Source organism: Puntigrus tetrazona, chromosome 13, assembly GCF_018831695.1.
Source record: "Puntigrus tetrazona isolate hp1 chromosome 13, ASM1883169v1, whole genome shotgun sequence".
Classification (NCBI taxonomy): domain Eukaryota; kingdom Metazoa; phylum Chordata; class Actinopteri; order Cypriniformes; family Cyprinidae; genus Puntigrus; species Puntigrus tetrazona.
The window spans coordinates 1,591,435-1,607,068 of NC_056711.1; the positions used below are offsets into that span (position 1 = coordinate 1,591,435).

At 37.7% G+C, this 15,634-nt stretch overlaps 1 protein-coding gene across 1 annotated transcript in view; it reads left to right on the forward strand.

Moving 5' to 3' along the window:
• Positions 1–15,634, forward strand: part of LOC122356486 — a 24,805-nt gene that overhangs the window by 2,909 nt on the left and 6,262 nt on the right. Inside the window, exons 2-4 of the mRNA XM_043255228.1 lie at positions 3,751–3,801; positions 10,595–10,674; positions 10,991–11,812. Coding sequence (XP_043111163.1) covers positions 3,751–3,801; positions 10,595–10,674; positions 10,991–11,812 — 953 coding nt within the window. The remainder of the gene's footprint in view (positions 1–3,750; positions 3,802–10,594; positions 10,675–10,990; positions 11,813–15,634) is intronic.

Genomic DNA, 15,634 nt, shown 5'->3' on the forward strand with positions numbered 1-15,634 from the left:
TTTTTTTTTTTTTTTTTTTTTTTTTAATTAGATATGTTTTAACAATTGTAAACCATTTTAATGCTAATGCTAATTTAAAATATAATCATCTGAAATAAACTGGAACTGTTTAATTAACCATTTTTAAATTTTTTTTTTTTAGATTTAGTTAACCGTAATAAACCAGATGCCCCTCAAAATACGCATTTTTCATGAAAACAAACAAACAAAAAATACATAGTGTAAGGGGATTTTTTTTAAAGATTACATAATTGGCTAACCCCGTAAATGGTAATAAAGTTGTAGAAAAAACAAAATAAAGGAGTGAATAATATAAAAGATTTTTTGTTAATTTTGTGATTTATAACCAGTCTTAAGAAAACCTGTGAAAAAAACATTTTTGTGTACATGTTCATATAAACCGAGCTAAATTATTCTCTGCATATGTTCAAATTTCCATTTGAGCTTTCAAGAAGTTTTAGCTTGAGACCTTTTATTGGCAAATTAAAAATCATTGCTCGCACCTATACATTCTGCATTGTTCTGTCCAGTTTCAGTCAAAAGTGTGGTTTATTGCCCTACATGTAGGCCAATCGAGTCTGTCTATTGTCTATATCAGTTCATGGCAAGTTTAAACTGCTACGTGGACCAGACTTAGTCTTGCTAAACAAGAATATAAAAAGTGTCAGATATGTCAGAGAGAGTAAATGCTAAGTCAGAAGCATCGGCAAGTCCAAACAAAGAGACGGTGAAAGGCAGGTTTCTATAGCTCATGTGATACAACCATGAGACTAACTGGAACAGGAAGATTCCAAATTCCAAAAAGCGAAGAGGCGAATCATTTATTCAGGAAGCTCAGAGCGTGATCGGAGCAGACGGGAGCCACAAAGACTATGCTGTGTTCTCCGTTCCCAACACTCTTTTTGTTGAAAGCTTGACAGTGTTATCAGAGGTTTGTGTTAACGTGCACTCATTGAGGTAGAGGGGAGCATGTTATTTGAGCACACCGAGTGATTTGGATATACCTCAAACTTCACTATGCTGTTTTCTCCTCTAATCGTCCCTGTCAGATTACATTCAAGCACCGGGCATGCATTTGTCATCTCATCATATTATCCATGCACTCATGGCAACCTCGGAGTCTGGCTCATTATGCTGGATCTGCCCACACACTTGATGAAGCCTGCAGATCCATAACAACAATGTATTAGCACTTCATTTCTGCTGTTGCTGTTTACACAGCCACACACACCTGAAGCACTTATAAACGTTGTGCCACATTTAGTTATTTTTTTTTGAGCCACATGGATTTCAGACTGCACTTGGTGACCTTTTGCCAGTTCAACTAAATGTTGTTTTTTAATGTGCTGCTCTGTTCTGTTGTGAAAGACAAAAGCAGAACAAAGTAGGACTAATTGGTTGAATAATAAGGAACGCACGGTGTCAAGCGTGATGTTAATCATCATATGACACTTAAGAGTGGAGTAATGATGCTGAAAATCTGTTAAAAAGTGTAACTTACTGGCCCTCATGTCATTACAAACCCGTCCAACTTTTCCAGTAGAGCACACAAGGGGAGTTTCTGAAGGATCCCATATCTGTTCTTCCTTGAATGTGTAAAAAAACCAACAACAAATACATTTATTTAAAGTGCAGAAGTTTAAAAGGTTTCGCTTTAAAAAAAAAAAAAAAACTTTTACCAAAAATGAGCTTGAAAGATTTCATAAAAATTTAGTTTTTCTATATTTTGTTTGTAAAATGAATAACTGAATGAAATTACATATGGCGTGTCGAATGTTAAAATACTATTTACTAATATAATTTGCTGGTTTATATCCTTCAAGATGTATATCCATTTTTCTGTGTGGCTTTTTTTGGACCCTGGCATATTTTACTAAGGCATTTCATCATATGCAAATATCTTTCAACATATTTTGATCAGAATTTTGAATAGATTCACTTAAAAAAACAATTCATTCAGAATCACTGACAAGAATCAACTTGTCAGACCAGCTGTTTTTGTAATGTTTGAAAATTATCCTGAAAATAATTTTATGAGGCTTTAAAAAATGTAATTGCCCATATAAAAACGATGTTGAAATATTTAGTTATTTATGATGTTGCTTAATTTTACGTGACCAGCTAATCATGTGCGCTGTAGAGAGTGACTCGTTTGACCTTTCACTCGACTGAAACTGGCCATCACCTCGAGTGCGTGCAGTAATATGGAAAGATGACTGGATGTTTTGATGTGTAGCACGGCTGAAATTCTCCTTAAAAACAGAAAGACAGTAACCAGTAGGGATTTAGCACTCAGTCCCCTCCGTTGCCATCTCCATGGTAACAGCGCAGGGCTGGAGACATGAGTAAAAAGCGCTGGAATGATTAAAGATAAAGAGTATGTCCTTCTGTTGCTGCACATGCTCTCACACTTATTGGGTCCTCACCATTACAGTTCAGTTCAGAGGAAAAACAATGAGCTCTCACACACTCACCCACTCGCTAATCATGGCACATTGTGCCAAAGGGCTCTTTGTTGCAGAGCTTTTCTCTGCCAAGCACTGATATTAGTACCGTTTCTGCCTCATAATTCACACAGGACTGGAAATGCTAAATGAGCGTGTGCTAGTTTTCTTTTGTTCCAAATCTAATGCTGCTGGTTGTTTTGAGGGTTTTAAAGTGTTGTTGTTTTTTTGGTTTTTTTTTTGCATTTATAAATGATGAAAGGTTGTAAGCAGATTTTGTTTGGGTGTCTCTCCTGAAGCCTATCATAAAAAAAACAAAAAACACAACTGAATCAAATTTAGTCACAAAAAATGATACGGGGACAGGAAAAATAAGATATAATGCTTTGCATGAAAAACATAAAGTAATGCTTTAGGTTCTGGACTAATTCTCAGTATTAGTTAACTGTTAGCATGCATATTAATAACATATTGGCCATTTAGTACTTATAAAGCATTAATTCTGCATGAAAATATTCTACATCCCTAATCCTACCAGTTACCTAAACTTAACAACTGCCTTACTAGCAGTTTAATTAAAAAGTCATAGTGGTTAGATAATGGCAAGAATTGAACCTTAAAATGCTACTGCGCATGCTAATAAGTGTTACTAAAATAATAAAGACATTTCATTGTGGGTGTGTGTGTGTGTGTGTGTGTGTGTGTTTATTCAAAATATAATATTACGGTATATATGGATAGAGAAAGGAGAGGTTATTGAAGATATATATATTTTTAATTATAATATAGAGCTAAAATAGATGTGAAAGAAAGGATGCTCGAGATATACTAGAGAATCAGCCCAACTTATGTTTAATAAAAATTGCGAGGAGACAATTGTAGAAAAACTAGCTACTACTTTTTTTCCAAAATGGTGAAATATTAGCCATTTAATCAGCCTATACTATTACCAAGGCTTTCTCTGCCTTTCTTCAGCGTTTCAGAGCCAGCTGGTAATATAGCGACCCTCTTACATTACAATCACAACTGACCTATAAATAATATCACAGCATGAAAAAGACATCCCTTCTCAAAGCTCAAGGGTGGAATTAACCAGCTGAGAAATATTGAGCATAAAAGCCATTAATTAACGCAGTCATGTAGTTAAATCACAGAAATGTCTAATTTCCCTTCCGCGTGGCTGTGCTTCATCTTTAGAGATGTTTCTGAAGTTTGCGGTGCTATTAAAACACTTTTAGCAGTCCGTTCATGCTACTTTGTATGGTAAGCACTGTTCTTAAATTCTGCCCTTTTCTCTCTTCCACAGAACGAGAAACCACTCGGTCATTCTGCGAGCAGGTCCAGCAACATTTCAAAGGTATGAAAATCCATTTCCTTTTCCTCTTCTACCGAGTGGCTTGGCTTTCTAGGGGGTCTGCACCTGCTGTCTGAAAATACTTTCATTCTCTTTCTGAGTTTATTCCGTCATGATTTCTAAGCAAGACTTTTCAGACTGAAACGTATTTATTTGCCTGATGCAAAGGAGATTGGAAGGACATTTTGTCTGACCTAGAAGCAGGCAGACAATAAAAAAAAAACCACAGGCTCATTTTATGCTTATGTAGACTCTTTCACTCTAGTTATTAATTTTTCAGGTCATGGAAGCTTTGTACTTTATTATCCAATCTTCCCCTTTCCATGTTTAAAGGACACCTGTTTGTCTGTGTGATGCCATGGGCTTGAAACGTATTTTATGCAATTATGCAAATGAGACATGAATGCTCACAACTGCTTACAGTATCCGCTGTATATACTTAATATTAAATCTATTGCCGTAACAAGCCTCTGTAGTAAATGGGCCAGTAGTTACCCTTGCATGCCTATGCCACTAAACTGGACGTGTTATGGTTCAGGAAGCCAAGCTGACAGTTTAACCAACTCCAACTCACTCAGCAAGATTCTCCTCTATTTTTTTTTTCATTTGATCGTAGTTAGTCTGAAATAGAGAACTATGTTAATGCACCACAGCGGCCCTTGCAGCGGCGTTAAGAATATATTGTGTGCTTGCTTTGTTCATTTCAGAAAGCACCATTTGGGAGCTGGAAGCGTCTGCGCTTATATTCTTGTGCAGATTATGTTTCCACGGTAAACCTTTTGGTCTTAGTTCTTTGATTATATAATCGCCTCAAAATGTGTTTAAAATTGTTGTATTCTTGGCTTGCACAGTTTAAAAGACACTTAAAATTCAGTGATTATTATTAGTTTGACTGCACTGAATCTTAACTAAATTGAGCTGGATAATCACAATTGTCTTCAGTAGAGCTGAATTGTTGAATATAGCCGATTTCTGAGGCACCGGCTTCATTGTTAAACTGAACTGATCTGAACTGACAGCGAACTGACTTTAGCTTAATAAGGACTATTGTCTTCTGTGGAGCTGCTTTAGAGCTGAATTACTTTTTTCATGAACTTTAGACTTATTGAACTAAACCGTATCAACATTGCTCTCTTTTGTGCTGAATAATGACTTTTTCTGTAGAGCCTCTGTGTAGTTAAATTAAGTTCACTTTCTAATTAATGATCTTTGCTAAACTGAACTAATGCTGACCTAAACTGAAATGAATAATTGTACGTATTTTTAAAATGCGTTGATGAATGTAATCAAGCTGCGTTAGCTACTGTATTTATGAATGTTTCGACCTTTATAAGGCAAATGGTGTTCATTTTTGTTGTTCTGTTTCTTTTGATATAAAATAAAACTAATTTTGGATGCGTATTCCAACTAACTATAGGACTATTCCAAGCAAGCAGTTTGTTCTCACCCTATTCAAATAACTGCTACCCAACATTGTTATTGATTTGACTATTTAAAGACACGTAGCTGTATGTTAGTGAGTTCATGCTGGGATCAGGTCTGTCAGGCACTTTCACTTTAACATGGATCTCTTCCTCTTAGTGGAGATTTGCTGCACTTCTGCGTAACATTGAGCCTCTTAACAGATAAACTCTTTACATGAACTAATAGATGCCAGGGTCACCTGCTCTGAGAAACTCTCCACTGGTTTAGCTCAAGACATTCAGCAACTGAGGACTTTGAGTTCACGATTGAGCCTTGAGCACTTCAAGGCCGTTTTCACATTTGGTTTGAATGCATGGTCTAGTTTGAGTCCTTTTTTTTACACATTGTAAATATGGCAGATAGTATAATGCCATCTGCAAACAGTGGCGGAGTTCACACAAAGCTTAGGTTGGATGGACTTCGTACGCATTTTTTTAAAATGTAAAATTAACATTTTTACATTTTGTTCTCATAATTTAGTGTTTCTGTGCTTTTGGGAGTCAACAGTTTGTATTCATTTGCTTTTAGAGCCTCATGTATTGTAGCATGTTCGATTGACTGTTTACATGCACCAGAGAGCATGATCGGTATTCATCCCCAGCGGAAAGAGATATCTCATCATTCTAGAGCTCATTTGTCTACGACAGTATAAATAATATGAGGGCTCCCATTACAGTTATCAGTTCAGTGTCCGACATGCACTCATGCTGCATGACGAGGTTTTGACTGCTGAGAAACCCAAAGGGTCCTAATAGAGGTCCATGGGGTGTTCCTGTCAGCTCTGTCATTTTGGTCTTCCATTAAGCCATCAAACAAAACAAACACACTCAACTGACCCATGTCAGCATTGTTATTGCCCAGAACCATCCTGGTTGGGCTCATATGCACAGGCTTAAAAGAATAGTTCACTCAAAAAAAATAAATAAATACTAAAAATTGTGCGCTCAGTTTAAGTATAGTCTTGAAGAGGGTAGACTGTCTTTGGTTCATTAGAGAACATCTGCTTTAAACCCTCTGCCTTTATCACATCAAATGTCACATTTGATTGACAGACCTTTCATGTGGCAGCATCTGCATTCATTTCCATAATCATTCTGTAGACATATGCCTCAAATTGTGCAGATGATAATGTACAAACAATTAGCTGCAGAGCTAATATGCTTTCAGAAAATTGGTTCAGGTCGAGCAGACTGGAAACAAAACCTTGCATGTTTAAATGCTTTTGTATTTAGTGCTGCTTATCATTCTGTTTCTGTACGCAACTTCTTCCTAATTTCCTTTTGATTGCTTTTTAGACTCAATCCAAAAGATCAAACGCCGCTCAAATCCACCTCGTTGTGAAACAAAAATTTGCACTCGCTGCGTCACACCGGGGTTTTATAAGTTATGCAATAATGCTATTAAAGAAATCCTATAATGTGTAATAATTTATTTCCTCATACACATTAACAGAGCCTGAATTGACCTTTATTGCCAGAGTTTTAGCGAGTTGCTAATTGACAATAAGCGCAGTACCATGTTTTAGAAATGACATCGGGTTAATTACATACCTTTATACATTAGGGGTTCTCAACCAGGGAGCTGGGTGATGACTTAAAGCAAAAGGGAATGTTAAAATAAACTAAACAGCAAAACAGTTTCTTATCTTATTTTAATTCGCCCCTCATTAACTTTTTTTATTCATGAAATAAATGTTGTCCTCACCGTCTTGAAAATCCTGGATATATGTGAGGTTTTCTAAATTTAGAAGTATGACTTCTAGACCTAGAGAAGACCTAGATAAAATCTAAAAATATCACACAAATATTTTGTGCGTTCAGGTTATGGGTTTCATCACTCTTTGCATTTCTGCACATAACCCTCATGATTCTGGAACATTTTGTGATTCTGTTCATTATTTTTGCTTGACTTAAAACTATTTAGTTTGTGTATTAACCACAGTTTTCTGGCCTTTTGCACACTTGTGCTTGTGTCGGAGCTGAGGGAAGGTTTTAGAGCGTGTAATCTTGGCCCAAGATGCTAGGTCACTGTATTCTGTGTGTGTGTGTGTGTGTGTGTGTGTGTGTGTGTGTGTGTGTGTGTGTGTGTGTGTGTGTGTGTGTGTGTGATGAACGGAGCCATGGAGAGAGGGCGGCCTCCCAGAATAACACCCGTCACTGGGAGCAATTTTGCCCTCCGGAGGTGGACGGTACACATGCAGACTTTACAGTAGCTTTGCAGAGAATGAAAAAGACAGGAAGGGCTTATGAAGGCTTGCTGAGTAGATTTGGAGGCAAGGGCCTATTCTTCCTTTTATGTTGTTTATCCCAGATTCTTTCTCCTGTCTGTTCTCTGAACATAACTGAAGTCACAAACATTTACTTTGAGGTTTCAGGTGATGGTCCCTTCAATAAGACTTATGGGTGATTCATTTTTTTCTTTTTCTGGAAATACTCTACTGTTTAAAAGTATTGGATTATGTTTTTTTTTTTGTTTTTGATATCTCTATGGTGAGGATTTCTCTTATCCGCACCATGCAAGGGAGATTTAATTTAATCAAAAAAATTGTGTTAAAATGAAATATTATGACCATTTAAACAAATCAGTTTATTAATATATTTTAATACGTAATTTATTTCTGTAATGTCAGCATTCTAATATGCTGATTTGCTTTTAAAAAAAAACATTTCTTTGTTATTTTCACATTTTTAAACGGTATAAAGATTTTGCATGGTCGGTGCTATCAAAACATTGCATTGTTTGTGCATCCCAACCAGTCCATCACGCTAACAATGGCTCAACCTGTAGTTTGAGTTTAGGTTGGGACTCTGTTAATTTGAGCCTAGTGTAGTTAGCACGTTAACCAATAGCCTAATGTTCCCTCTAAACTGCATGCATGCACTTCCGATGTTTCTCCTGTACCAAAAAACATTTGAAATCTCATAAAAAAGGAAAGAAGCTAGAGACTTCTTGAATTGCTGCCCATTTAATTTAGCTCTGATTCAACTCATCCATTGACATGAGTGACAGCAACTTTTGGCGACGATGTTTTGGCATGTCTTGAAACTCAGTCCTACTCTATGCAAATCAGCAACAAATAAATGGGGTGATTAACAATGGGAGCGAAGTCAGTAGAGATTATGTGATACCATAAAAATTATGCAAGAAAACTCTATCAGAAATTGCAGATTTATGTATTTGGTCTTGTTAAATTATGCATTTTGCACCGCTTAAACATTTTTCATGTTTATTGTTTGTTTTTTTTTGGTTTGTTTTTTAGCAGCAAGAAAATAACTACCATGTCATCTTATTTATACTAGCAAAACATCTATTATAAAAGGTTTAAATGTCAGTGCATCCTGCAGCAGGAATGCCTGTTAGTGACCTGGCAACCTCGAGGGACAAAATTGCTGTCAGTGTGAACTAGGCATTAAAACATGCTGTCAACATCTTCACTAAAACCACATGCAGTGTCGGCGTCTTGTTTATAAATTTCTGTTCTGGTTTCAAAAGCACTTGTTTCACAGGTTAGAGCTAATATCAGTGCCAGGTTCGTGTTCGAGAATAAATGATTTTCTATTACCTCTAAATAACTCCCGTAGCGTGTCTGAGAGACGGGCTGCTGGCCTCCACAAACAAGGTGATTTTTTTTTTTTTTATTATTTGAATGTGCACAAATTTACTGAATTTACACGTTGAAATGTATTAGAGGCAAATTCCATAATCACAAGACTGGAATTTGCATAACCCATTATTAGCGTTTTTGCTCATGTGTCGACATGCGCAAGTCTCTGTGCCTCATCTCTGTCCAATTTTCAGCAGTCGGTATGCGGTTTTGTCAACGGTGTGAGTTGTTGTTGTTGACTCACACATGGCTGTGTGTATATCACATCTCGAAGGGATGTCTTCACAAACATGCACTCTGTCAGGCTTGAAAATACACCTTATTTTGCTGACTGGGTCTGCAGGAGCCGGAGTGACTCACAGTTAATCACGTTTATACTGTCGTCACAAATCGGCTGCTCATCACAGACGTACACCCATTCGTCACTTTACGCATTTTTTTTTTACTGTTAATTTATTATACGCAATTGTACTGCTGCTGTTTAATTACTAGGTGCATGTGTATAAGTAAGTGAAATATCTGTAGTAGCACCTAAGAAGTAACATCATTTAATGGGGTTGCAGGAAATGCATTTGAATAAAAAAAAATCTACATTTTCAAATGATATTTATTTTGATCTCCTGAGATAGTCAACATTTTCAGAATTTCCCAGGTCCTATTTTGTACCCCATTTTTGGAAAGTGCCATTTAAATGTTTGAAAATGTTTTTCAATTCCCAAATAGCATAAACAGAAAAGTTTCTGTATAAATGAGTGTGAATCATCTATTTATTTTTTTTTGTTGAGTCTGAATTGAAGTGCTAATGTAAGACATTCACTCGGGCATATTGCTTCCACATTTCTCACACCTAAAACACTATTATTTCTTAATAGTTTCTTGGAACATTATTTATCAAAGATGTGAATTTGTGTGACTGTGCGTGTCAGCTTGTGTGTTAGTGTGCGTGTTTTTGTAGAGGGCAGTTCCGGACACTCTATCCTGTATTGATCCCTGTCAGACCCTGGGCTATAAATTCTCTGTTTGTTACAGATAGAATCAATAGGTAATTAGTCTGGGACATAAATGATGGAATCAAACATAGTGCATGTGATCCATGCTGCTTTGATCCAAATGCACAGGTAATATTAGTGTGTGTGTGTGTGTGTGTGTGTGTGTGTGTGTGTTTGAGAGAGAGAGAGAGAGCGAAATAGGTTTTAGGCAAGAATATTCCTTTTTGTTGATTGTTTTGAGTAAAAACCGAAATAATGTGAAATTTAATTTAAAATGAAAAAAGGAATAAATCTTATTTTAAATATCTTTTAAAATGTAATTTATTCCTGTTATGCAAAGCTGAATTGTCAGCATCATTACTCTAGTCTTTTTATTGTCACATGGTCCTTTAGTACATTAATTTTGTAGAAACCATGATATATTTTTGGGGGGATTCTGTGATCATTTTACAGCATTCATTTGAAATAGAAATCTTCGCAACATTGTAAATGTCTTTACCATCACCTTTGACCAACTAAATGCATCTTTGCTAAATAAAAGTATTAATTCCTTTCAAAGAAAAAAGTCCCAACACAAACTGTATGTGTGCTGAGCGTCGTGACAAAAGCAAAGAGGCTGTGAGGCATGTCTTTTATGTAGAACCATAAATCAAAAAGCTACGTTTATGTAAAACAGTTTGGTTCTTTGCACGGACATGCTGCTTTAGTTAATGCTTCTAATTTGCTGTTTTGCATATAGGCTGGAAGCCCGACCTCTGTGACCGCACCCTGCAGTTTTCCCAGGACTTCAGTGACACCCTCAAACCAGGATATATGCAGGTAAGTCTGCCCTCCCTTAGGCCTGAAGCCTTAATGTGCTTCTGCATTATAAGGTTGTGTCCTGAAAGGGAGTAAAAGGTCCAGAAAGGGGCAGAGCTGACAAAACCACAATGGGCCAACACTGCCATCCATCTTGATTCTGGCATTTTGTTTTCTAAACCTTCCTCTCGGTTCCTCCCACCTGTCTGTTTGTAATCTTTCTCCATTTGTTCTCTAATGCATGTTGCATGTCTCTTTATGTCCGTTTTCTCTCTTCCCATCTCTGTTTCTGTACCTCTCTTTCTGTCCCATCCCTCTCCTCTCCTCTCGTATGCAGTTCTAATGACCTCGCTCAGGACCAGAAGCCTTTACAGGCCACTGTAGTGCTGTTGAACTCTAATGGTAAAAGCTCAGCATCTCAGGGTGTCACCATGACCACGCTCTGCCTGGACTCCCCCAACAAGCCCAAAAATAGGACCTTGTTTGGCACAGAATGGCTGTCCTTACTCAAACCATCAGTCAACTTGAAACCAGAAGGAGGGAGTCTCAAGTTCTCAAAGTCTCTGAATGATGTAGGACAAAAGATGGACAGCCTATGTAACGGCCTCCACTTTATAGACCGTACGTGTTCGGATGGGGAGCTGGGAGCCGAGAAGGAACAACTCGTGCAAGACGGCCACATCAAAGCCGTCAATGGTCAAGCCAACTGTCCTCCTCCGTTTGCTTCTCAGCCTCCATCCTTCCTCAACAACTATAAATACATCTCCAACCCAGGGCCGGAACAGTGCCTGGCTCCCCCTGCACCTCCTCATTCAGACCTTCAAAAAAGCTCCAACTTCCTGCGCCTCATCTTCCCGTTCAATCACTCGTCCACCACAGGGAGCCTGCAGGCATCTGAGATGGGTAGCTATGCCTCAAGGCTGCACATCGGCAAGTCATCCAGCGCCATGCTGGATGTCAGCGAGTCCTGCTGTATGGAGGAGATGGGAGATGACGAGGTGTTCGAGGAGGACTCATCCCGCTGGAAGCTGAAGACTGAGGGCTTGCGGGCTCCTCTTTGCTCCCTTGAGGAGGACAGCGACCTGGATCAGTGCTGCTCTCCGCTGTCTGAGAAAAACGGGCCGCTGTCGCCCTACTCCCTATCGGGGGACTGCTGCAGGTTGGTGGGACTTACTCACTCCTGCCCAGCTCCTCTTACCCATGGACTCCACCTCTAGAGTGATTCATCCTCATAGTCCCAGCACAGCCCCCACCTGGATGTTCAATTCCTATCAGTCCCTCTTTATCCTTCCTGTTAGAGGCCTGCTAGTGCTGTGATAGTTTCTAGTCCTCTTGTAATGGTGGGCGATTAATGAAGTTCATATTTGAGTGGAGTTCTATCATGGCATGGCGATGGATAAGAAATGTTAATGTATGTGGTGTAATAGATCTGCTACGCTGCAGCTGCCGTTAGTTATTGCTGTTGTAGATTATTGCTGCTGCTGCCAATACATTTAAGGGACATACTGCAGCTGCACGTGTAACATACATAATCCCCCATAGCAGATCTATACAGGTGGAGCTGGGGAAGTGGATGCTAGCCAGCCATTTAAATGTAGAGCAGCAAGCTTATTGGCTTTGTATGCAAACATGAACCAATCAGCTTGTGCCAAGTAGTTTAACACCTGTGAATATCAGTGAAGTCAAGTTTTATTGTCATTTCTGCTTCATGTGTGGACATACAGTATAATGAGATGTGTCTCGCAGGACCACGATGCTACGTACTGGTTACACGTAGGTAAACATACAGTGCAAATGAAAATAATAGGGCTATACAACAGTTAACACATCTATACACACACTATAAATACTATAATTTGTAGTGCAGTGCTCAGGTAGACATGTTATCTACATGAATATCATCAGTTTGCATTGTGATGGGTTGCTAATCTAGAGTTTCATGACAGAACTTGGCATTTATGAGTGTTAAAGATCCACAGTGTGGAAGAGGAAGTGTCCGATTTTCTGTGGGATGTGGTGCATTTTGTATCTCAATGCTGTCATGGGCAGTCCAAGAAGATTTCCTTGGAGAGATCCAGTCGATGCTTATGGTAGCTTCTCGATTGATGTAGTTTAGACATATTGAATGAGGTAGAATGAAAATTGAAATCTGATTACAGTTTTGGTTGTGGCTCTCTGGCTTTGCGATTTGAGACCAGGCGAAATAGCCGTTGTATCGATATTCATCTACAGGGCCACACAAATGCCTCAGGAAACAATTAGTGTAACTTATGAGGTATGTAATTGACTTAGAGCTGCGGCCTGCCAGCAGCAAACTAAATAACTCTGGGAGAAAAACTACTTTTGAGGTAGTACTATTTGGTTGTTACAAATTCTTTCTAACATCTTAGATGTAGGGTAGTAGTTTTCAGGTGAGTTCCCCTCTGGCTTATATAGAAAGTTATGGCTGTTTGACCTGTTACTGCACTGGATGAGGAACAAATTTTGTAATGGCTAAATCCTTGTTCTGTATAGTGTGAATATGCGAAGTATGAATGTAATCCGGACACACTATGACATTGTTAGTTCACTAGACATGACAAACCGTTGTGTCACTTCGCTGCCATTGACAAATCCTCTCCAGTGGCCTCCAGTGGTGATGAAGTGTCCCTTTGGTTAACAATTCAGAATTTTGCTGCAGTTAATAATCCATCCAGAGACTTTTTGACTACTGTAGTATGAATACTGTGAATTTGGACTACTTTCACATGCAGCTTTACAGTAGGGATTCTTATTCGGATGCAGCTTATGTTTCTATGGAAATTGGCTACATCCAACAAGCTTTTTGACAAGATCTGCTTATCTCTAAGCCAAAGTAATTTCTTAACACTTTCTAGCTTCACTAGACCCTTTTTTTTTTTTTTTTTTTTTTTTATTGTTTCCGTCTTAAGGGTGAGAAGAGGTTTCTTCCCACATGTATTACCATTCCCATGCAGTGCTGTGAAAACACATGTGCTCTTAAAATAGTTGACATTTAGAGATCAGCCAGCAAGACTTATTGGTTTAAAGCAGAGCTGAAATGCCCAGGCTTGGAGATCTGCCACAAAGCATGCTCAGGTGTCTTGAGGTGTGACCCATGGCAGGGATCCATTTAAATGCATCACATGTACTGGTGCATTTAAATGTTTTAACTTCATCTGAATATTTTAGTTTTATGAGGGATCTATTCATGGAATAATGTAAGAATTATTCATACGTTTCTTTCTGCTCATTATTATGTGCTCAATCACATCTGCAGATATATTTTTAAAAGAACATGCTAAAATGACAATAAAAATGTTTTATACTTTTTGATCTTTAGAAACCTATTTATGAAAAGGTATTTAAATTACAATGATCTGAGAAGTATAAAATGTAATATCAAGACCTTTAATTTCCAATAGATCCAATCGAGTCAAAAGTTAAAAAATTCATCATTTGTACCCAAAATGTTCAGTGTAGTCATCATGTGCTATTTTTCATGCATTAAATTTGCTAATGAAAATATATGAAGTTATCTGATAAATCCTAATCATAGTGTTGGGTTATTTTGAATAGGTTAACAACAACAACAACACCACCACCACAATAAAAACATGATTTTTGAAAAAAAAAAAATATTGGTGATATTGGTGCTTATAAAGTAAAATAATTATATATTATTTTAATTGTTAATTATATGAAAATGTAGTTGAATTTTAATTTAAAAAAACTACACTTTTAAACTATATTTTTTATTTTTACTTGTTTTAAAGCCGTATCACAGGAAATAAAATCATATTTGAGTATCACAGAATTACAATGTCATGTCTGCCATTGTATTTGCTTTAATACAGTGCTTTACTTGCCAAACTAAATAATTTAAATATTCCAGAACAGCAGGTCAATGAGCAAAAAAAAAAAGGCCAGATAGAATGTCTTAAATGTGGTAATTGGATTGAGTCTTTCTATTTTAATGTAATCTAGTGTAGCTTTATGTGATTGTCTTAATACACTCTGATTAAAATAGAAAGGAAGTGTGAGAGTGAAATGAATCTGGCCTTTGTAGTAAAGAAAAATATGCGCGATCATAAACAAAAGGAGTCCATTAAAGCAATGCCCCATAAAGCACTCGTGGATGTTATTACACACTGTGCTCAGATGGGCTGTAAAGCCGAGTGTAAGATGATGGAGATGTGACAGGCTTCGTTTTTCTCTTTCTCTGTGCTGTTTCTTGCTCTAATCTTGTAGAGCCTTGACTGGATCGTGCGCGTCTGAAAATAGTCATTATCCTGGTCATTCAGTCTGAAAAGCCTCCTCTGGACGCTGACACGGAAGCAATCTTCCCGCTCATTTGTGCCCTGGCAGCTAGTTAACATTTAGAGGGCCCGTATCGTCGAGGATATGATTGGTACATCCATTACAACGTCTAAACCGTGTGCTGCGACCATAATGTCATTTGTTGTATGTTGTTGTTCTGTCAGTAAGTATATACATCAAAGATAAAATTTATGGTTGTCTATCTACAATTTTTCCTCATAACATTCCTCTGGCGAGTACCGCTGTTTGAAGTCACAGTCAAATCCCTTGTGTCTAAAGACTCGAAATTTTCCACATTTGGCAGATGGTTTTATTTAAAGCCACTTCAAACTGTGCATTTTAACACATTGTGTTGCCTGGTAATCAAACTCATGACAGTGACATTGCACTTTAAGATCTGCATGCATAGAATTTTAGTTCCCCCGTTGTGTTCGTTTCGAATCCACCAGCAGGCATGCAATAAATAATACACATTCTCAAAACAGAAAAATGAGGGTATATATTCTGTAAAACATGTATGTTTAATTTTTTGTTGCTGTTATTTGTGTTATCGCATCTCATTTACTGCTGTGACATTATAAAATTGTCCATGTAGTTAGTATTTTTTGTAGTTTTTTGTCCTGTTTTAGGGGGGCAGGGATATGGTAACACACACACACACACA